Genomic DNA, 24,173 nt, shown 5'->3' with positions numbered 1-24,173 from the left:
CGGTCAATGACCTCTTCCCGTCAGGTCTCAATCGTCACTGATTTAAGCACTTGATCCCTTCTTCTTGCACCGTCTCTCTCCCTCTCTTTTCCTTCTTTCATGAGTGTCAATTTTCATTGTTCTAGTCGGCAACAGTATTATTAAATTTTTTTTAAAACTTAATGAATTTCAATAAAACCTAAATATTGTTTGACGGTATAAATATAAATAAAATTATTTATAATGGTAAATAAATTTGAAAAAGTAACATTTACTGAAATTTATTTTTTAATATAAAAGAAAGCTTGATTCTTGACAAAACATTATAAGAGATGATTCCACAATAATAATTACCGCAGAAAGTGCAATCAGTGAGTACGGCTATAAAGAAATTGTGCAATAACTTCCGCTTGCTGGTGAACAAATAAACTTGAAAGCAAAATGTACTGTTATTATTTTCTAAATCTTTACTACTGATGGTGTCTTACGTTTCTTTCGATTGTGATGCGAATTTTATTGTTCGGAATAAGAGAAAAGTAAACCACCCATTTTTTTTTAATTTAATGAGTATTTTCTTCGCGATAAAATTAATAAGTTTTCCAATTATTTGAAAAGCAGAGATCAATTTTAATGTTGAGAATATGAAAATTTTTATTAACGACTTTAAGATAAATTTTTTTATTAGCAAAAAGTTATTTTGGGGAATATATTAATGTTTACAATAGAAGAGTTAAATATTATATACTTTTAAGTTGATAGTGGGTACTTTAAAGTAGAAAAATAACTTTATTACTTCGAAGAAAAAGCTATTGCTGCATCGAATGGTCTGCCCTATTCCACGAAGAATTCAAGAGGGAAGTTATGAAGTTTCAAGTGTTGACTCTAAGGTACAAAGTACGCTTGAGATTTATTACAACGGTACTTTTTAAACCTGTGGAGAGAAAAAAACGTATGGAAGAAATTACCCGCTACCTTTTGCTTCGTCGCTAAGCGAGCTTCAAGTTTATGTTACCTTTCAAAGTTAAATACAGAATGAAACTGAAGATAAAGCGAAAAAACAAGAAAAAAAATTTCCAATATCAACAGGAACTGTTTGTACCATAGCAAGAATTTAGTTTCGTACCAATTCTTATAGTTTACTTTGTTATAACGTTTTATTTGTCATTGCAAACATGACAGAACTTTAGTTAAAAAGGTATCTCACTCATTGTACTATTATAAGACAATATTATTAAAATTAAATTTGTAAGTCATTAAATGAACTAATTAAAATTTTAGATGATAAAGTAAAAAAACTTGCAAACAAAAATAATGATATTAGAAAATGAAAGGTCTTGATCCAGGATTGAAGTTGGCTTTCGGTGGTATGGAGTGAATACTGGACAACAAATTAGTCATTAACACAATGGACAAGCATATTAAAATACAAGCTGCTTCTTTTTGTTGGCACACCCAGGAGAGCAAACGACGAACAAAAAATGCCCACAATCCAGTAAAATATTACAATGATAGATACTTTAATGCATAAAAAAGGCGTACCTTTAATTAGGTAACCAAAGCCTAATGCATTGAAGTCATCGAATGTCAATTAAAATGTGCAAATACTCGTTCACTAGATTCGATATATTTTGCATGCCTGTGACGCCACACGAACTGCTCCTATTTCACCGTATGACACTGAAGTAAATATAGTTTGACAGATTTGACAAGTTGCTGGATAAATTCGTTTGCCTGGAATTCTTGAATAATCGAGATTCACATCCGATTACATGTGTGCCAAGAAGCACATTCCACGATGATTTTCGCTTATAATACGTGATATGCTATGACAAAACTAACAATGGTTGTCAAGTCTAGAGTTTAGACGAAGTTTATACTGGAGTTCAGATTTAGCGAAAGCTACACCAGTTGACTTTGGTCAATTTAATTTTATTTCGATAATCTTCTAATCCAGAAGAACAAAAAGACATTCGAGAACAAAAAGCACAATGTTAAAAAATATTTGACATAGAACGAGGTGAAGTTAATTCTAATTAGATTTAATATCAATTTTGGGAATATTGATAACATTGTTAATTAATTCATCAAACTCGTCCTAAATTTAACGGATTAGTTTAATTAAATTAGGAACTGCGGTAATGTATTATACCAGTGAAAGAGATATTTTATTTGAAATGGAAATGAATTGGTGAAGGCATTGATGGATTTGATTACAACAGATATGTTATGTAGTCCAAATATTCGATTAGCAAAATTCATTATTACATTCGATTAATTATTCTCAATTCCGTGTTGCATGAGTAACTCGATAAAGTATACTTCTTTTGTTCATATAAAGGTAATTGGTGAATTTATTATTACGAATAGTATTTCTGGCTGAATTGAGAAGGAAAGTGTCAAACATAAATTTCAAGAGTTGCTTTCGAGGAAGACAAATGCATACCTGGTTCGCTGGTTGCTTGCCACCCATCGCGCACTACTGAGGTAATTGAGCTTGTTTCCTAGGAAGCTGGGATTACGAGCTCGCCAGACCTTCGTGATTTGTCTTTCTTCAAAGTTTCGACTTATCGAATCAATAGTGAAGTCACGTAATGCCGCCTGCACACGTCCCTAGATTGCGCCGAACCTCTAATAAAAGCAGCTGTTGTCGCTAACCGAAAAGTACAAAGTCTACACGTACCTCATGAGATGTCGAATGTGCCCAAGAATAAATGGGGGGAAAATGTTTTTTTATCATTAAAGTTTTTATATTTTTACATAGAGCCAGAAGTAAGTAATTTTCTACTTTTCTATTTCATTTAATTAATTTTTTGTATCATGGGTAGTCTAGCAAAATATGGGCATTGTTGAGAGTACCCCATAGCAGGTTACAGAGGCTCCCTGCTTCATCTCTGTGGGTCACCTGCGAACAATAGCAATTACTGCCGATCCAAACAAAGGTCAACACAAGTATTCATTTTAAGAAGGGTACACCAGTTGTAACTGGTCAGGTGGCAGTCAAGCCACACAATTGGTGTTTCCATGATGTCTTCCCCTTCGGTATTCCGGATTTATTTACCTGTTTTCACACCTCTTCAGATTTTCTTCTTCGAAGACGAGGAAGGATAGCAAAAAGAATATTTGTCCAATCAGCAAAAATCAAAGTGATCTAGCTTCAGTATTAAATTATCTTCTATTTGAACTAAAATAGTTGGACAAAAGTATTATTTAAACTACTTCTTTTGAAAGTAGAAAAGAAACTTATAAAAATTAACAAAAATTTGGTTTGACTGTTTCAGATGCATCGCACGACCTCCATCACCGGCACCGATTTGCAAGTGCAGACTGAAGGCGCACCACAAAAATTGTTATAACTTAGAAGAATTTCAATATTTTTTAATAATAAAAATTGTTTTTTTAAGCTGAAATATAGTAGAATATCACCTAAAAATTTCGTTTACTGCATTCATTTCCTTCCCCTTCAAAAAAATTGCTGAAAAAACGCTTTTTTCAGCTTCTAAAGGAGACTACTGCCTTTAACGTGAATTTCAAACACGAGACATCAATTGTCTCTTCAAGACAAAAAATTTTAAGTTTGTTTTGATGAGTAAGTCTAAACCATTATTATGCCAGTCGTTGGATTGGTCCTAGTTGTACAGTTTATTAATCCGCTAAAAAACCTATTAATTATTTTTTTCTATCCAATTTTTAGATTCTTTTTTGAATCCAGAAAAATTCAAAAGATCCAAAGAAAAGTTTAATTTATTCTAGTGCCCTATTCCTTACTCTCCCCTCTTGACTATTTGCAGATTTCGAAGTTTAATATCTGTAAAAATATAATTAACATATAAAAATATTTTTAGTATACATAGTATAATTTTTCTAACATAAAAAAGAACTTTTCTTTTTTTATAAAATGCGAAAATTTCGTCCAGACGAATATCTTTTACATTTTCCAGTTTGTTTTATATACCCATGATGAAGTATATACGTCAACGTATTAACTAAGTAACCACACCCAGTTCACTCCCTAATAAAAAAACTCCTGGTATGCTTTTAAGCTTTTCTTCCACAATTATATACTTTTATATACATACATATATATAGAATATATGCGCCACTTTGGTTAGACTATCCATTATTTTAATTATATTTTTAAAAAAATGAACCAAAAGAGAAAATGGAACTTTGGAAACAGTTTTAGTTTCACGAACATAAGCTCCAGAAAGACTATAAAGTGCAAAAAGTTTAAATTAAAATATCCTATTCTCACTTTGCGCCTCAAAATGCATCCTATACTTTTTTTTAGTCGCTTAATAAAAGTGCTTAATTGAAAAATGTTCACTCAACATTATTAAAAACTTTTTAACTTAATGTGTGACTTTTAATTTTCATTTTAACTGTTAGTTGAAAAATTTATATTTTTAGAAATTTTTTCATGCGCAAAATTTTCTCTTTTGAAAAGTACTATGTATATAAATGCGCGCTAGTAAAAAAAAGTGAGCAAAATTGTAGAGGTCATTTCTTTGCAAGCGAAATTCTCCCGCGGGAAATGAAATGAGACAGAAGACATCTTCTTCTACGAAAAAAATAGAAACCCTTAATTATTTTTCCTTTTGAAAAGAAATCGCAACGTCTCTTTTTTTCTTTTACTTGTGTTTTCTCCTGTACTTTCTCAACGCCTTTTCTTTTACGAAAATGGTTAATTACTCTAGAAAAAAGCATTTCTTGTTTTTTCCTTTTTACATTTTTGTTACTTGTTTTTTTTTTCGACGGAAAAAAATTTGGTACGAGAGTCTCTTTATCTTATCCCTTGTAAAACTTTTCACGCTGTATTTAATTAAGCACTTAATTTCCACATTTTTCTGTAAAGTAGAGATTTAAAAAAAAAACAGTGTAGAAGATTTTATTTTCTTTTAAAATTTTCGTATATTTTATTCTATTCTATTAATTAGCGGTAGTAAATTTATAATTCTAAAATTTAGGTATTCGATTTAACAAAAAAGTCCAATTTAAAAATTTGTTTTACTTCTGAATAGAATTTAGTTTATATAGAAATTTTATTTTTTTCGAAAAGCGAAAGAACTCTTAGTCTATGAAAAAGATGTCTAAGACGAACATAAAAAGTATTGGAATTACTTAATTAAATTAACACAATCAAAGAATTTATTTATTACACAATCAGCATACAGGTCAATGGATACGAAAGGTAGTTGAGTCAGTCAAACGAAAAATTAATCGTCGCGTCTCGCTGATAGTTCAATCAGTCGTCATAGAAAGCACAATTATCAACTTGTAAAAATTTCAAGAATTTGCCAATTAAAATCTTAACTCTTTTTTCAAGTCCAGCCATTGATTGAATAAAAAGTTCATTAATATTGTTTTATAAGTAGACATATACAACAATAAATCATTAAAAGTAGAATGACGTATGAAATTTATATAATTAAATAGATTTTTCAGTACGAATAAAATATTTTATTAAAAAAAGTAATTAAAAAACCAACTTTATTTCTCTCTCTTTTTCAAACTTTACAGATAGTTTATCTTTTTTTTTCATTTCGAGGATCGTAACTTGTTTTTGTTGAAAAAGCAGTTTTTGTTTGAAAGTTATGATTTTTTCGATTAAAAGGTTACTATAAAAAGAGTTTTCCAGGGAGCCTTGAATTCAGAAACTTTTTTCTGTGCGACAAGAATTTTTCTTTTCTTTTCTTCTGTTTTTTTTGTTTGTTTACCAAGTTTACGAAATGATTCTTCTCTCTGTGAAAAGTATAGCGATGCTTCTTTCCTATTCCTGAAATTGCCACTTTCTCTACGGTGGAAAACGTAAATAGAAATCTGCAAAAAGGATTGAAACGAGTGTACGTTTTGTATTTTTCGTATATTCACACACCCATTGTTGTATTCACAACAACAAAGACATATTTTTCAAGTTTCTACTTATTTTCTCAGTTATTGCAGATTTACAAACAAAAATATGTAGTAAACTCTACATTTCTCGAAATAACCCGGAGAATATTTCGAGAAAGTTATTATTATAGTTTTTAGAAAAATTTTTCCAATAACTGAAATTTCAAAAGCTTTCAAATTTTTTCCATAAAATTATTGGAAATTTGAGGAAGGAATTGGACAGAAAGTAGTAATATAAATTTTGATATATTTTTGCAGTCATTTTGAAAAAAAATCAGCTGGTACAATACTGGTTTAGACTTACTCACCAAAACAAACTTTCTGGTTGAAGGCATAATATTTTTCTTGACGTTAAAATTTCGAGGAAGTTCGATATGATTGTAAGGACTGTTATGATTTAAACTTTGTGAAATATTGCTTTAATGACAGTAAACCTTGATATTTAAAAAAATCTGCTGGTAAAATACTGGTTTAGACTCACTCATCAAAACAAACTTTCTGGTTGAAGGTATCATATTTTTCTTGACGTTAAAATTTCGTGGAAGTTCGATATGATATTGCTTTAAAACAGAGAATATTGAAATAAAATTCAAATTCTGTATTTAGAGAACCATAACTACCTTAGTGATTGGTCTTATTCAGTGCTTAGTTAAACTAACCAGTTTGCAGCAACTAACGCATTTGGCGCTGAGGCAATTACGACACTCCTCCGGATATAGAAGCACGCGGCCCTCGAGAAACAGACTGTGGTCCATGGGATAATCCAATAATTCCATTACGGCATATTATAACGCAGCAAAGTTACATCTCAAGCATCCACTCGTTCCAAATTGCCTCAGGTGTTTACTCAGCACTACCGTTGACAAGTAAGCGCCAGTCAAAATACAACTAAAGTGACACTGGCTTCCGAACGGAGATTCTATCGCAGCTCATAATTCAACACAACAATAAACAATGTCTATTCAATTTCAAACTTTAATTTCACCCTTTAGCACCTAGCGTAAATTTTTCAAATTTATAATAAATTAAACAAACCATAAAAGGGTTTATCTCCAACTGAGATATTTAAAAAAAGGGTATATTGTATTGAAACGACCTTTTCACTACCTACAAAGATGTGGATTTCATAACACAGAAGTAACAGTTTGCTAAAACGGTTAAAAAAAGGAGTTTAACAATAGAAGAATCGAAAATATTCTTTCATTCATGGCAATGGAATTTTATTTTTTAAATAGTAAATATTCTCCAGTAATTGGAGCATTGATTTTGCATAAAGACGTAAAATTTTTATATTCGTAGAGAGGATACAGAATACGTATGACTTGAATCGATACTATCTTTTTTATGTTCTAGAAAAGTAAATATGAATAGAAAGTTTTATATAGAATATTTACTTCTATTCCTGATTATATCCTGAAACATATGAGAACGTCTAGTTTCAAAAACAGTGCCAAATAGGTTGAGTCGATGTAGTAATTTTTTTTTGTACTTGATTTTGCTCTCAAGGAATCTATCCCTGAGGCTACAAAAGACATACAATGATATGTCAAAAGCCTTTCTTTCTATTTTTAAATTTTTCGATTTTTGGTTCAAATTATTTCTTTAAGAATACCACCCTAGTTGGAGCTTAAAAAAGTTTGAACTTTTGTTCGATAACTTAATTGAATAGCCATTTGATTGTAAAGCAATAGAATAAAAATTTGTTCAGGGTTTTTTATTTAGAAGAAGACCTGACCTAAAAAGAGATAATTCTCAATTACTTTAAACGATTTTAATTTTACCTCTACATTTCTTAATCAACAATTCAGCACTTTTTACTAAAGCTTCTCCTATCTAGACTTTCACTTCTAACGTGAACTTCACAATCTGCTACTAAATTCCCCGTTAAATTTGTTCTTTATCCCAGTTCTCAACTTTAAAGAGTTTTAAAACAGTCAAGATGGTCTTGCCCAGTGAAATAAATCAAAAGAAATTACAAAAGTAGCAAGAAAATTATTAAAGATTAATTGCTTTAAATCTAATGTAAAATAGAAAAGAATTTATTTTGTCCAAATTAATAAATGAATAATTTAATAAACTATGCAATTAAGACAAATGCAATGCCTGGTACTGTAGTGGTTTAGACTTACTCATCAAGACAACCTTTCAATGACTGGTACTGTAGCGGTTTAGACTTACTCATAAAAACAACCTATCAATGACTGTTACTATAATGGTTTAGACTTACTCATCAAAACAACTTATCAATGACTGGTACTGTTATGGTTAGACTTACTCATCAAGACAAACTGTCTCGATTTTTCTTTGGCGATATGCTGTTGTTAATCCAAAAAAATACATTCAAGAAAAATATTTCAATTATTTGTTTTTCTTTCGTATTTCTCTTACTTTCAGATATTTTTCAATATAGAATTTAATGATGAAATAAAAAGTGTGAAAAAGTTTTAAATGAGCTTCTGAGTATTTCTTGATATTTAAATACTTGAATGTATTCGAATCACGTCGCTTGATAAAATCACTTTTGTCCAGTAGTTTGAGTTTGTTGGGAATGATCTGATTCACTCCCAACTCCCACCCACTGAGTAAATTTGTAATGCAAGTGGCATCTATCTTGCCATTCTCGTATTACGAAGAAGAGACACTAAGGAGAGGACAAAATGCAAACCATAAAGCTTGAGGCACTCCACTATGGTGAAATTTGCGATCCAAATGTCGTACTAGCTTTGGAAGTCCTAAAAAATCAGATCACGTGTTGATCTAAAGCTTTTGCAATCTCTCATTTCCACTGTTCTATTTTTTTCCTTTTCCTTTTATCCGAACTCTGTGGAACGTACCTTTAAAACGAGAGCAGTTCTTTACACGTGGCGCTTTATCGAGGCTTCACAAGACTCTTTTTTTTAAGTGTTATCGAGCTACGAACGCGAATGATATGTTTACTTCCAGAAGGTAATGTTTAGTAGATAAAAGCAGCTGCCGTTATTTGGACCGTTGTAAAAAGATGATAAACTTTATATATAAAAAAAAAACATTTTATGTTATATAAGAAGATGAAAAAAAAATTATTATAGTACGAAATGTTCAGAGGAAAGTTTATTAATAAATAGTTTCTGAAATTCTTACTGTAGAAGATAATATTTGTAAAATGGGAATTTTCTCTTTACAACAGAAAAAAATTTCTCCTTGGGTAGAATGTTAAATTTTTCAACTCATTGTTGTTCCTTGATTTTAATTATTGTTTTTAACGAATTTCCAATATGATATAAAATTTTTTTAATTTACACAATATATGTCTGTATACAGTTTCTGAACATTTAATAAAAACTATTTTACCTTCACACTATCAGTTCAATTTATAATTAATATTATAAATTTTATACCTCCATTTACTTTATAACCTTCTACACGCATTGAGCATCAATGAACCAAAAATTAATAATATTCGAACACACAATGAAGTATAATAAATCAATTTTGGAAAATGTCTGAAAAAATTATTTCTCTCTCATCCGTTTTAACGCAATTTTACTTACCATATAACAGTTAAATAATATTCACAGATTTAAGTACATTTTTTAAAAGTTTTATTTAAATTAACCTAAATTATTTAAACAATTCTCTCAATTGTGATTGATCAATACTTACTATTGAAATTTTGTTTCAAAATTAATTTATCTCTTATTCTATATTTTGGAAATGATATTATTTAGTAATTTAATAATTAATTTACAATTACAATATTATAATACCTATAGTAAAACAAACAAAACAACGTCAATATTCATTTTACAAAATTTTCATGTCAACAAAATTTGTTTGGTTAAGTTTTACTGTTTGGAAAATTTAATTTTGTAAAATTTTTATTTGGAAAAAAGGGGAAAAATTAAAAATGTGTCAAATAATTAAATGTCAAGGCTGAATTTAAAATATCAATGGAAAAGAAATTCTTACCGAAAAATTCTAAAGAACTTGCTCTTCATAGATATTCAGGAAAAATTACAGACAAGAAACGTCATTCGAAGAAAGCAGGAGGAATTAAATTGGAATTGCCTAATCATTCAAATGCAGAAGATGCACGAAAGGAGAAATTTGAGAATTTCATTTATTATTCCTTGTCTCAAAATGAGAGTCGATCACTGTCAAGAGATTTTTTGCTCAAGTAATTAAAGAAATATCTTTTCGTTTTTATTAATAAAATTACTTGAATAATTTAATTCTATTCTTGTTTCACATTTTCTATATTTTTCTATTATTACTAAAAGAGTAAATTTTATCATTTATTGTGTATTCTGATATTTTAATTAAAAAGCATAATTTAATTAAATTAAATTAATTCCAAACTTAAATTTGATTTGATAAATAAATATTTATATACATATTGTTTATTACATTTTCTATGTTTCAATTTAATTTAATTAATTTCTCGTCCAGTAATCTTTAAAAATATTTCATTCTTCCTGAATTTCTTTTTCTGTTTTTATGCTTGTTTTCCTTTTAAACTTTGAAATGACCACGAATTTCGAATACAACCTTAAATTTTTGTTATTTCTCACAATAATTAATTTTTACAGAATATGGAATTGAATTTATTCGAAATAATTTAATTCTTAGAGAACTATTATAAAATTCTTACTTATATAATTTATTTAACAAATAATTTTTTATGTAACAAATTTTACTTAAAATTTTTTAAAATAATTGAATTTTAGAAGCTTTGCCTTTTGAAGAATAATTGAATTGCATAATAAGGTTTCAAATTAAAATTTTAGAAAATTGGAATTTTAAATAATATTAACAGAAAAATTCAAAAAAAGTTTGTTTTTGAAAAATTCTTATTTTAATTTCTTTGAAATTAAAAAAATTAAAATTGTGGTTTTACTGACTGGTACTGTAATGGTGTAGACTTACTTATCAAAAAAACTATCTCGAGTCTACTTTGCCGATATGTTGTTAATGCAAGAAAAAATAAATACATTCAAGCAAAATTTTTAATTATTTATTGTATATGTGTAATTATTAGTAAAGGGATAATTTTTATTCAGAGACAGAAAAAAATGTTAATAAAAAAATCTCATTCATATTAAATGCGCCATTTTTAATTTTTTAAATTTTACATTGACTTGGCAATCTGGTAAAAAAAATCCTAAAATCAATTAAAGATGACTGGTACTGTAATGGTTTAGATTTACTCATCAAAACAACTTATCAATTACTGTAGTAGTTTAGACTTACTCATCAAGACAAACTATCTCGATTCCACTCTGGCAACAGGAAAAAAAATACATTCAAGCAAAATATTTTCATTATATATTTATAATTATTAGTAAAGAGAAAAATTTTATTCAGAGACAGAAAAAATTCCTGATTTGTACGAAATTAGAAAAATAATTTAAAAATAGTTTGTAGCTTACCGCAAAAAGTTGTTTGAAGAGGAAGGAAAGTTGTGTTACTTTGATGAACGCAATTGTGTGTTATTATTAAGACCTGTTTATTTCAATATTGATCAATATTTTGAAAGCATTTGTTGACTTGTCATGAAACGTATGTATATTTTCACCATCTAGCTGCTGCTGCTACTGCTGCTCTGGCAATATCAGAGTGAGTGAATGAATCTTGTCGAACGTTGTCGAGTTTGAAAAGCGCTATTGATTTATCCCACTTTAAGACTCTATGTATATCAAGCGGTCACGTGAGGCGTGACGTTTCGCAATCTAAATCGACATCTTAAATTCGACATTTACATTTTTAGAAATTTCCGTAATTTTCGTACACATTCCTCCCTTTAACTTCCGTCTTATGTTCTTTAGAACTCGTGGTTCTTTGTTTATTAACAGAAAATGCTTATAAATAGCCACTTGGAATAAATTTATTTACCTTTACTTTTATTTTATATTTTTTTAAATGAAAATTCTTGTTCCACATTAGTTCACTTTAGTGGAGCCAAAGGTACTTTCTCTTACAAACGATTTTTTTTTTTGCTTTCGCGATATTCGTAATTGACAAAAATTGATATGAAAATAAAAAAAGAAAACTGCGTTATTGCTTTTTCCAAATTCACTTCTAGAATGAAATTGATAAAATAAAGAATTGGGAAAGAACATTTATCGGGAAATTAATATTCTGAAAACGAAATTAGTTTTTCTACGTGTTTGCTTTAAGAAATGATTTTAAATCCTCTGACGCACTGTAGGAATTATTTTCTCCGTGTTTTTTTCCAACATCTTTTTCCCGGCGAGTGATTTGCATATATTTTTTTTCAAAATACTATTCGAGAATTTCTTCTACGGTATATAAAATTGGAAATAACTTATAGCTTTTCTTCCAATTGCTGACATAAAATATTCTTCCTTTTTTTCCCTCTTTCATTTTTTTTGCACCAGAGAATTCGTAATTAGAGATAAAAGTGTATTTTTCTTTTTTTTTTGGCACTGCAGGAACAATAAATTTGTTTTGAAAAAAGAAAATGCCGCAACTTCATCGAGTGAATGGAAGAAGGATAAAGAAAGTTGTGAAAATTTGTCGACAGAAGTACTGGTGAGAAAGGATAGTCCCATTAATCCATACAATCGACTTGAGTATCCTCGAGAGCAGTGGTTAACACCGGATGCGAATGAAAACACAGTTGTTGCAATTTCTGGCGTTGAGCACGAAAACTCTATCAAGGCACACATGTTCCTGTGTTCTAAGTCATCAAAAGAATCGCTAAAAAGGGAAAATTTATTTTCCTCCCCTTCAAGAGTGGAGAGTTTTTGCTTTAGAAAGGAAATTATCAAGAAGGAAATTTGTCGAAAAGTGGAAAATAAAGTTAAGAATGCAGTCAAGGTAAATTTTTTATAATAGATTATAAAAAAAATCTGTTACTAGACTCGCTCGAAGTGCATCATTAAATAAAATTATTCTTCTTTAATTAAAATAGTTTAAAACTATTTTTAAAAATGTTGTTAAATAAAACATTTGTTGAAAACAGTTTGAAACAGTTTGAAACAGTTTAAAAATTTTTTTAAAAATTTCTCAATTAGTTTAAAACATTTTTTAAAAATAGTTTAAAATAAAATTTTTATAAACAGTTTGAAATAATTTTATACAAAAAAATATAAACATTCTTTTTTGCAAAAAAATCCGATTAATATAGAAGCATAAAATTTTTTTTCTTTTCGAATACAGAAACATAAAGTCTTTTTAATACGTGGGGAACTACCGAAATTGAGAGAAGCTTTAGAAAATAGAGGATGGATCCAGAAGTACGAGAGCAGCAAAACAAGATCACTTCCATATGGTTAGATTTTGCGCTTGAAATAGTTTCTTGAGTGGACTTTCCGTTGTCCTTGGTAAAACACGAGGAGATGCATACCAAAGAGGCTGTTATTTTGGCTCCATCTCGTACCACCACCTCCTTTTCAATTCAGTTTAAACGTCGTTTTGTGAAAATCTAAACGCTTCATTGGAAAATTTTCTCACACATAATTTCACTCCAATTGGGTCTTTAGATTTTTTTTCTCTCTCTTCCTCCCAATACTTTGTGTCAATTTCTCTGCTAAAAAGAAAAAAAACACATAAAATCCAGTCAGAGAATTTTTTTTCTTTCCGTTGTCACTTCAAATTTTTTTTCTTAATTTTCCATAAATTTTTTTTTTATTTTTTGTAATTCCTTCAACTTTTGTTTTAATTTTTCATAAAAGAAACTTTTTTCTAATTTTTAATCTCACTTAATTTGTAATTACTCCACATTTTTTAAATTTTTCATAAAAAAAAACTTTTATTAATTTTTAATTTAACTTTTTAATTACTTTACATTTTTTTTATTCAAAAAATTTATAACTTTTCAAATTTTTAAAAAATAATATTTAACACTTGGTCAAAGGATTATTATGAAATAAATATAAAATATATTTTTATGGCATGAAAAATTCAAAATGGCGAATTCAACATGTCTGACAAAATTTGCAAGATTTATAGGTTATGTAAGATTTCTCTCTGGTTTTTGGGGTTCTTGATTATTAAAAATAATTTTCAGTTTGAAATTTTGGGGCATAATGAAATTATGAGTAAATAAATAAACAATTTTTTAATAATAATATAATTAAATAATAACATAAATAAACGTCATTAAAAATGGATTCGAAATTTTTGAAATTATGAAAATTTGATAAAAATTAAAAAAGCGTTGTGTTATAAAAAAAAACCTGAGTTTCAAAGTATTAAGCTACGTAATCCTGGACCAAAGTTTAAAAATTTATAAAAGGTATAATAAAAAGTAGGAAAACAAAAAAAAATAAAAAACGAAAAAACTTTTTCATTTCGAGTAAGAAAATTTATGGCATTGAAATTAAATTGAAAGTCGTCTTTTTTCAACACTATATACTTCTTTCTTTTTTTTCAGGTCAAAATCCATGCTTAGAGAGCAAATCTCTAGGGGATATTCAACAATCCGATGGTACATTGAATGAGAAAGCATTAATTTTCGCAATGTTGTGTCACACAGATCCGGACTTCATTTGGGACTGTCGCAATAATTTCACTGAATGGGACAGCAGTATAAAAAGCAATATACTTTTGAATAGATTACAGAATTCAGCTACCTATACATCGAAAGTATAATTTTCTTCTTTTAAAATTCAACTAAATACCCTGCTGGAAGTGAAGATAATTAAAGATAATTTTTTTTTTGAAGAAAATTAAATCTTTGATTTCTAAGGCTTAGGTTTTCAAAAACGTACATATTTTAAACAATTAACTCTTTAAAAAAATAATTCTGAATCGTAAAGTTCAAAAAATTGATTCATCAAATCTTGAAGATCGAAATCTTGTAATTCGAAGTTCATTATTGCCCTAGGGTAATAATAAGTACTTTATTGATCATGATTGGCACTCATTATCACCCTAGGGCAATAATGACCACTTTATTGTCTATAATTATCCATTATTGCTCTAGGGTAATAATTAGTACTTTATTGACCATGATTGGCACTCATTATCACCCTAGGGCAATAATGATCACTTTATTGTCTATAATTATCTATTATTGCTCTAGGGTAATAATGAGTACCTTATTGATAAAAAAATTTGTTGTAGCACTGAATAATTTTTCTGCCTCATTCTACTTTTTCCATTTGAGTTGACAATAATTGATAGAATTCGTGAAAAATTAAAGAAGGCGTTGAAAGGAAGCACTGAAACAGATGAGTTTCAAATTTCGTAACTTCTAGCGGGGTGCAATTGAGCCATAAAAGCACTATAAAAGCAATTGGATTTTATGATTGTAGCTGGGAATGGCGAACATTTTACAAGACTTTCAGTGGTTATACGAGCAGGACGTAGCAGATGTCAACTTTCCACGTAGCTTCAACCCTTCAAGAGAGCTGACCGACTTCATAAAAGATTTTCGTCGAACAGCCGCAGCGGGACTTTTGCGATGGTTCGTGCAAAGCGTGGACAAAGATTGTGATACACTTCCACCGATGTTGGACATTGCTCATGTGGAATTTGCTCTTAAACGCTGCGAGGAATATGTAGCCGAACTGAAACAGGAGAATATCGATCATCACGATTCAGAAGATATCATCAGTGAAGACGAATGGAAATGCTTTTGTGATGATTACAATTCACTGCTTAAAGTGGACGAGAATTCCAGTGGCAATAGCAGCAGTACCAGTGGCAGTAATACTACGATGAGCGTTCAATCTGGATTCAAGGTGTGAATCTCTCGTTTGGGATTATTCTACTTCTACTCTTACTAACCCTTGTTGCCGTTTCTTCCGATTGTTCAATTATCCAATCTCAAGAGCAGCTTAGGAGAATCTGATCCGTTGGATGAACAAGTTTTGTGGTTTCAACTAACACCTTACTTGTTTGACCTAATTTCCATTTATCTCTATTGTCACGAACCATTGTTTTCCCGCAGATTTTCAATTTAGACTTTTCTCACTCACATTTCGTCTAATTTCACAAATCTCCTTTTTTCATCGAGAGCATTTCGATTTGTTCAAAATCTCTAAAAGAATTTTCTCCGAATTCAAAAGGGAAAAGTATGCGATATTTCTTAAAATTGAAAACCAATAATTTCTGATGTGGAATCGACAACGACAAAATTTGAAATATTTTCATAGTTGAATGCTCGCATTGATACTTGTTAATTTTTACCATTTTTGTAAATTCCATAGGTGAAATAAAAAAAAAAATTGAAAAAAAATTTATTACTGATGATAGGAGGCGTATACAGCGGCCGTTTCTATATTGGAACAATTAAAAGAAGTCGATTGTCAGTACAATTTAAATGGAACAAGAAATGTATGGATTTTAAAACCAAATTATCTATGTTGTGGAGTTGGAATCAGTATTTCACATAATCTAAAGGAAATTCAACAGCGTGTGGAGGCAAAACCGAGGGATTATTTTATCATTCAAAAATATATTGGTATATAGATAGATTGTGTGCCCAGTGTGGAGATATAAATTACAAATAAACTAATTTATCAATGTTTTGTAATTTTCTAGAGCATCCATTGTTAGTGCAAGGCACGAAATTCGATATTCGTTTATGGTATCTCGTGACGTCGAGTTTTCCCCTCACAATATGGATTTTCAAGTAATACTTCATATATAGAATATCAAATATTTCATATTTTCTTCGATATACACATATTTTTACAATGTGGTAATAAAAAAATTAATTAAAATTTTCCACTGGAAGATTCTTTTGTGAAAGTTAAATTGAAAATTTTCCGAGAGATAAACGTTGCCTTGGCTGTGGGGAAAAAAAATTATAAAAAAAGAGACTTTTGTATTAATATTTTGGAATATTAAATTTTTTTTTCTATGAAAATTACTGAGTTGAATGGAGAACAATGTTGAAATCTTATTGTTAAAGGGAAGCGCTTCTTCGATTCAGCTCGAAACGCTATAGCTTTTCTTCGTACCATGAAGTGATTCACATCTGTAACACTGCCATTCAAGAGAGGTATGACTATGAGCGGCGAAGGAGAAGAAAGAGAGGCGATGTCGTCGAGACCACAGAGACTGTTCGAGATCAAGGATGGGATTGCGAGAAGCTCAACGAATGTTTGAAGTAATTTTCTGAAAATCGCTATTCTTTTTTACCAGTCGAGGGATACTTGCTTAATGGCACGTTCCGTTTTGCACGATTCCCCAGGGAAGCTTCACTGAACTCGAGGACTTGACTCGAATACGTCCTCTTTAATATCAAAAGCTATGGACGTGAAGCTCAACTCTTAATGTTTCCCAAGAGAATTTTACAAGGCGTTAGCAATTAGATTATTCTTACTTTGTTTCTCTTTTGATACTTTTCAAAATATTGTCAATTTTTGGAATTATTTGTAAATAATCTGTTTTTGCAGAAATTTTTTGTTTTGCAGTTATGAAAAATGTTTTCTGTATGTTCACTTCACTTTCACTTCACTTTTACTTCACTTTTACTCCACTTTCACTTCATTCTCACTTCACTCCAATACCACTTTTACTTCACTTTCACTTCACTTTTACTTCTGTTTCACACTATGTTCACTTCACTTTCTCTCACCTTTAAATTCACTCCACTCTCACTTAACTTTTACTTCACTCTCTTCTCTTTCACTCTACTTTCATTTGTCAATCAATCCACTTTCACTTCATTTACACTTCACTCTAATACCACTTTTACTTCACTTTCACTTCACTCTAATACCACTTTCACTTTATTTTCACTTCACTTTCTTCGTTCTTTCATTTCAATTCTAAACATCTTTCACCCCACTTTCACTTCACTTTTACTTCTGATTCACACTATTTTCACTTCACTTTTTCACCTTTAAATTCACTTTTACTCCATTTTCACCTAACTTTTACTTCACTCTCTTCTCAATCACTTCACTTATATTTGCCAATCAATTCACTTTTACTTTATTTTCACTTTACTTTCACTTCACTTTCATCTAACTTTTACTCTATTTTTATATCACTTCCGAAGTTGAACTGCAATTAAAGCGACGTGAAATAAAAAAGGAGTGAAAATGTAATTAAAGTGAAGTGAAGTGAAAGTGAGGTGTAAGTTTAACTATAGTGAAGTGAAAGCACCGAAATAAAGTGAAAATGTACTTGAAGTGAAGTGAAAGAGAATTAAAAATGAGGTGAAAGTGTTACTATAGTGAAGTGAAGGCTGTGAATGTGAAGTGAAAAAAGAATTAAAGTGAAGTGAAAATGAGGTGAAAGTGGAATTAAAGTGAAGTGAAAATGAAGTAAAAGTGGATTCAAAGTGATGTGAAAGGGGTAAAAGTGAGGTGAAAGTGTAACTATAGTGAAGTGAAAATGTAGTGAAAGTGTAATTGAAGTGAAGTGAAAGAGGATTGAAAATGAGGTTAAAGTGTTACTATAGTGAAGTAAAAGCTGTGAAAGTGAAGTGAAAGGAGAACTGAAGTGAAGTGAAAATGAAGTGAAACTGGAATTAAAGTGAGGTGAAAGTAAGGTGAAAGTGGAATAAAAGTGAAGTGAAAATGAAGTAAAAGTGTATTTAATGTGAAATGAGAGGAGTGTAAGTGTAACTATAGTGAAGAGAAAGCTGTGAAAGTGAAGTGAAAGTAGAAATGTGCTGAAAGTGGAATTAAAATGAAGTGGAATTAAATTGAAGTGAAAATAAGATAAAAGTGGATTTAAACTGAAGTGAAAGGAGTAAAAAAGTAAGGTGAAAGTGTAACTATAGTGAAGTGAAAGAGGAGTATTGAAGTGAAGTGAAAAAGGAGTGAAAATGAGGTGACGGTTAAAATATTAAATATTATCTCCTTTCCACAACAATATTTTTTCCACCCTATTTCTAATTACCCTTTTTCCTATCTCAATTTTTCACTACTGAATAATGCAAAATCCGAATAAATACGTTGGGGTGAGACACATTTTCATTGAAATTAAAGAGCTTTATTTTTTATCAGAAGAAGTTCTCTATCCTCTACAGGATTGAAAAAAATCGATTTTTAAAGAAATAAATATATTTTCAGTTTACTTTGTTTGGGAAAAAAATGATACAAAATAAAAAAAATACGGGAACAACTGAAAGAAAACATTGAAATAATAGTTCAGTACAATGCTGACAATCCCTCGCCACCAAAACGTTATTTGCAATACGCGTAAAAATTCAGTTTATCCTTCAAACAAAAACACGAATAGTGAACAATGCTTATATCACGTAAACAAATCTTTGCCATGAAAATAAAATGTGCAAAACCTTATGAGCGTTTGCTTAATGGAAATGGAATTAAAATAATAATAAAATTTTGAATTAACGACCACCAAAGATGGATTGAGAAATATTAGCATTAAAATCAAAATAAAAAAAAGTTACTTTTTTCCAGTAGTAACAAAATGAGAGGGAATCGTAAAAATTCGTAAATGTCATTTTTCAGGGTCTCCCTATTTCTCTTTGCATAATTTTAACATCAAGCCAATCAATATTATGTAAAGAAGCATCATCATCATCATGCCTGATATTCGAAATTGCATGTTTCGTAACCACTTTATGATAGTGTTCTCACAAATTAATAATGGATTGATGTTCATTAATTCTTGTTTTTAGTAATCGCTTCTTGTTTGACCTACAAATGTATGATCGCAGTCTGAGTATTTCAATTTATAAACAACTCCTGTTGTGTCAAATTTGCCAACCGAATGTTTACCGTCAATTTTATATAATTTTGGTTTACAATCAAAAGTCAACTTTTGGACCCAAAACGACAAAAAAAGTTTTTAAATGTATTTTTTAAGCTAAATTCAAATCCCTTGTTAGTTATTTTGAAATATTAAAATCAGACATTATTTTCGTAATCATCGACCCCAATAACCCCCGAGTAACAAGTTTCAAGCAATTCTGATTGATTTTTAACTGTTTCGTCCGCCATATTGCATCCGCCATTTTGTATTTTAAAAATCCGACTTTATATTCGTAATCAGCGACCTAAAAAACCCCTGAGTAACAAGTTTCAAGCAAATCCGAGTGATTTTTAATTTTTCGTCCGCCATATTGGAACCGCCATTTTGAATTTTAGAAATCTGACTTTATTTTCGTAATCAGAGACTCCATAAACCTCTGAGTTACAATTTTTAAGCAAATGCAAGTTATTTTCATCTTTTTCAACCGCCATGTTGGATCCGCCATTTTGAATTTTTAAAAACAGACATTAGATTCGAAATTAATAACAAAAAACATGAGGAATATTTTTATTTAAAGACATCTTTTGCATTCTGCTTTTCGACACCAAAAATTTGATTTATTCGACATTTTTATTTATTGAAAAAAATCTGGTGGCCGATAATTGAAAATTTTATTAATTCAAAAAAACGTAAATAAAATTTTTAATATTAAAACAATATTGTTTGATGATTATTTAACAGAAGTATGGGCTATAATGGAGAGCCTTTCTACGACACGATATATCCGAGAATGTCAGAAGCAATCGTGATGACAATGTTAGCAGCACAAGAACCAATGGATAAACGTCGTTGTAGCTTCGAATTATATGGCGCTGATTTTATGGTTATGGAAGATCTCTCTGTTTGGCTCATAGAAATTAACACCAATCCCCGAATGCACCCACCGAGTTCGAAAATCACTCAACGACTTTACGACTCTGTTTTGGACAGCCTCGTCAAAGGTATACACACACATGAATCGATACTAAGTCCCAACTAAGCTCTCCTCTCCTCTTTAATGCTCCAACGATTCGAATTTAATTTGTGACCGTGTAGATAGGGTGTTTCGCAATGCTTTGAAAAGAGGCGCCCTAATCCTAGCCAAAGCAGAACTTGAGATCATTTCCGAGGGACAACATTTTAAATCGGTTTTCATTGACTCAGAGGGGTTTGTGGATTTCTAACAAGATACCGAGGGATAGTTATCAGAGGGCGAGAGACCCTTTCAGTGCATGAGCTTTAGAAAGGCAATTTATCTCCCGCTTCTTTTTTTTCTCACATGACCCTGTTGCTATAATGTTGAGATAAAATTTTTTTGCCAAAAAAGGGAATTTCTGCGTAAGATTTAATCAATTTTGACACGAATTTTAATGGGATTTTGATATAGAGGAAATATTTTTTTTTTGGGGAAAGAAGCGAGGATCTGTTTCACAATGATAAAGCTGGTTTTTCATGCTAAAATATACAATTTGCCATTCAGTCCTTTGTCAAACTGTGACAAAGTTTGTGTGGCTTTTCCAAAAGCGTTCCGTAAAGTGATTTAAACAAAATTTAGTGCCAAACAGTAGTTTGGAGAAAATTTTGCTAGGTGAATGGTGAGTGAAATGGAGATCCAACGGTTGCTGAAAAGTGGACAATAAAGGGAAAATAAATTACAGTGGGCACCAAAAACCTTCTGCTGTCCCAGAATATCCTTTTGGGAACGTTCATCAATCATTTCGTAAAAGTCGTCTTAGAGATATCCTCCTTAAATTTATTTTTATCCTCATATCATAAAAAGGATCTGAAAAATATTCTAAACATGTTCTAAAAAATCTAGAGTATCCTAAACAGCTCCCAAAGATGTTCTAAAGATCTGGGACAGACATATGGGTCTTACTGTCCCACTTTTCCGATTCGTTATTAAGTTAAAATTAACCTATTCCCCAAATCACTTTTAATTGCTGAATGACAACAACAAGTTTCGTAATTTTTACTTCTCTTCTCAAATGAAATTCATTAAAACGAATTTCCAAAGTTTGGAAACATATACGGTCAGTGGTAGACAGAGAAGGAAAAGCGACTTGTAAGGTGTCATAATAGAAGGAAGAGAGAATCTTGGCTTGAGAAGAGGCGAACTGGAAACTAGATGTGCGCTATCAATAGGGAGGAAACCCAAACGTCTTACTCGATTCAAGACGAGGATCAAGTCTCTTGAGCTTTTCGTAACCTCGGTTTCCCGGCCCTTTCAACGACTTTTCCCAAGATTGACTCATCGGAAATCGCGAGACTTGGGGAGTGAAGTTAATTTCAGAGTTTCGCCAACTATATCAACTCGAGAAAGTGGTTGTATGAAAAAAAAAGAAATTGAAAACTGAAACTTTTTTAAACTACTAACGTTTACTGAAATCTCAAATTTTTCTATTCAAATTAGATAGCTTTTGGGAGTGGCTGGCTTTCCTTTTTGTTGTGATAATTCCCCTGAAAACAAACAAAAAAAGTAGTTCTATTTTTAGAAGAATGTTGAAAGGGAAAAAAACATGGATTGTTATTTTTATCTTTATGGAAACATTTTTTTCTTGTCTTTTTTTTTCAGTAATCCTGGATCTACCTTTGAACCCAAGTGCCGACACGGGAGGATTTGCTTTAGCGTATAAGCAAACTACACCAGAGTTTCGTCCATATCTCGGGCCATGTTTATTTGCCGTGGGCAAGTCGATGGAGTTACATGAGTGTCCTGAGAAGAAACAGGACGATAGTCAGGCAATCATTTGTAGTCCTTGGAGCAAGGAAAATCGTGCTCGGACTGCCCCGCCTAGTGTCTCTCGCTTGAGGGATCCTCAAGTCGTTGACTTTATCGACTATTTAAACTCCGAGGGCTGAGCTGCTGGAAACTTAATATATTCTCACATCAAAAGTAAGTTACCTTAATAAACTTATACAGCATCAATGGAATACTTTAAGGATTGTAACAAATTTTCTCCAACAAATAACTAAAGTGATTTTTATTATCTTGTGGCATCGATGCGGGAACTTATTTTACTATTTTTGATTATTTTCCTACTGGGGAGATGCTTCTTGTCAATCAAAACAAGAAGGAGATTAAAAGGCTTATCTGCAGATAAGTCCGCGTCATGTATCAGCGCTTTCTGTTTGCTAGTGAGTCCCAGGTGAACTAATTACTGAATTACAGATTCTGGTTATCTGCGGTCGATAATTATCCGCAGTCGGTAAAACAGAACACCAATTTGTCACAACTACTCTTAGAGCTTAGTTTTTAATTGAAGATGGACGCTGCATATTAAAATAAAAACTGCTTCTTTTCGTAGGCACACCCAGGAGAACAAACGATGACAAGCACTATTTAAAAATGACCACAATCCAGTAAAATATTACAATGACCAGCTACAGACTGATAAATTTAAAAAAATTCAAATTTCGAATAAAGGTAGACATTTCAATGCCTGAAATAGGCGAACCTTTTATTAGGTATCAAATTCCCCAGTAAAGTCTTAGGTCAAGTGATTTATGGAACACCCCAACACTAAAGCTTACAATGCCGGACCGTACTGTTAGTTTATATTAAGAGAGACTTAGATACTAAGTAGTTTAAGTCACCAAGAGCTGGACACCTATTTTAATTAGCTTGCAAATAATCCTCAGCTGAAAATTTTATTTCCAACTTCAGCCCTAAGTGAATAATTTTAATCCTACCTTCTCTTCTCGAAATAATAATTTTATAGAATTACAATGTTATGGATTAAAGATTTCATTCTTTTTTTAAATGTTATATTCATTTATACCATACTTACACAGGTAAAAAATTTATTGTTAAATGCGGCAAGCTGAAAATCCAATAATTATTAAATCAATGAAGTAAATAGACGACGAATTCAATTTAAAATCAGCGAATCAGACGTTATTCAGCTAATAAGAATAATTAATGAAAAATCAACAAATGATGGGGGAGTCAATCGATCAGTTCGAGAATCGACTTATCAATCAAGTCAATTAACTGCTTTTCAATAAATTATTTAATCACTCTAATACCAATCAGTAGTTTAATTAATTAAAAAATTACTTATTCTCTTAATTTGTCATCTCGGAATGTAATTTCTTTTAATAGAACAACTAATTTTAATCCATAATTTTAATAACAATTAAACTTTTATTACAACAAACTTGGTATATTCTAATTTGCAGACCACTTGTTTATATTTTCCAAAAAGACTCCGAGATTTAGAGGCTTTTGAAAGAAATATTTGAAACGCAAAATAAACGAATCGATTCTATTTTCCGCAATCTGTTCTTCGAATGAAATTTGTAATTCAAACCACCACTTTTCAGAATGGAGCAAAATGTACAAACCAAATAAACTATTCAATTACGAAATCTTTTAGATTGTTAATTTTCAATTGCTTTGTTCCATTTTTATTTGAGTGTCGCTACGGGCTTTTATTTTTATTATTTCACGCCAAGATTTTCAATTTCCTGTTCAGTGACACAGATGAAAAAAAAAATATTTAAAAACTTCCTATGTATAGAATATTTTTTTTAAAAAGAATTCTGTTTTCAAATGATAACATGTTTCATGATGCTGTTGCATATGATATAAGAAAAAGATCTTTTTAGAAATTTTTTTTCCCAAGAAGAATCGC

At 30.4% G+C, this 24,173-nt stretch overlaps 1 protein-coding gene across 1 annotated transcript; it reads left to right on the top strand.

Moving 5' to 3' along the window:
- Positions 1-1,303: 1,303 nt before the first annotated feature.
- Positions 1,304-22,524, top strand: LOC122500764 (tubulin glycylase 3A-like). Its single transcript, XM_043609850.1, has 11 exons — positions 1,304-1,350; positions 9,848-10,024; positions 12,300-12,687; positions 13,030-13,141; positions 14,246-14,457; positions 15,129-15,539; positions 16,075-16,279; positions 16,360-16,450; positions 16,733-16,930; positions 20,239-20,498; positions 22,112-22,524. Exons 1-11 carry the CDS (start codon positions 1,304-1,306, stop codon positions 22,396-22,398), a joined length of 2,388 nt encoding a protein of 795 aa, XP_043465785.1. The 3' UTR covers positions 22,399-22,524.
- The last annotated feature ends 1,649 nt before the right edge of the window (positions 22,525-24,173 follow it).

The sequence above is a fragment of the Leptopilina heterotoma genome, unplaced genomic scaffold (assembly GCF_015476425.1).
Source record: "Leptopilina heterotoma isolate Lh14 unplaced genomic scaffold, ASM1547642v1 Lhet_191, whole genome shotgun sequence".
Taxonomy (NCBI): Eukaryota; Metazoa; Arthropoda; class Insecta; order Hymenoptera; family Figitidae; genus Leptopilina; species Leptopilina heterotoma.
The sequence above is the reverse complement of the archived record's forward strand: the minus strand, read 5'-3'. Positions and strand labels throughout refer to the sequence as shown.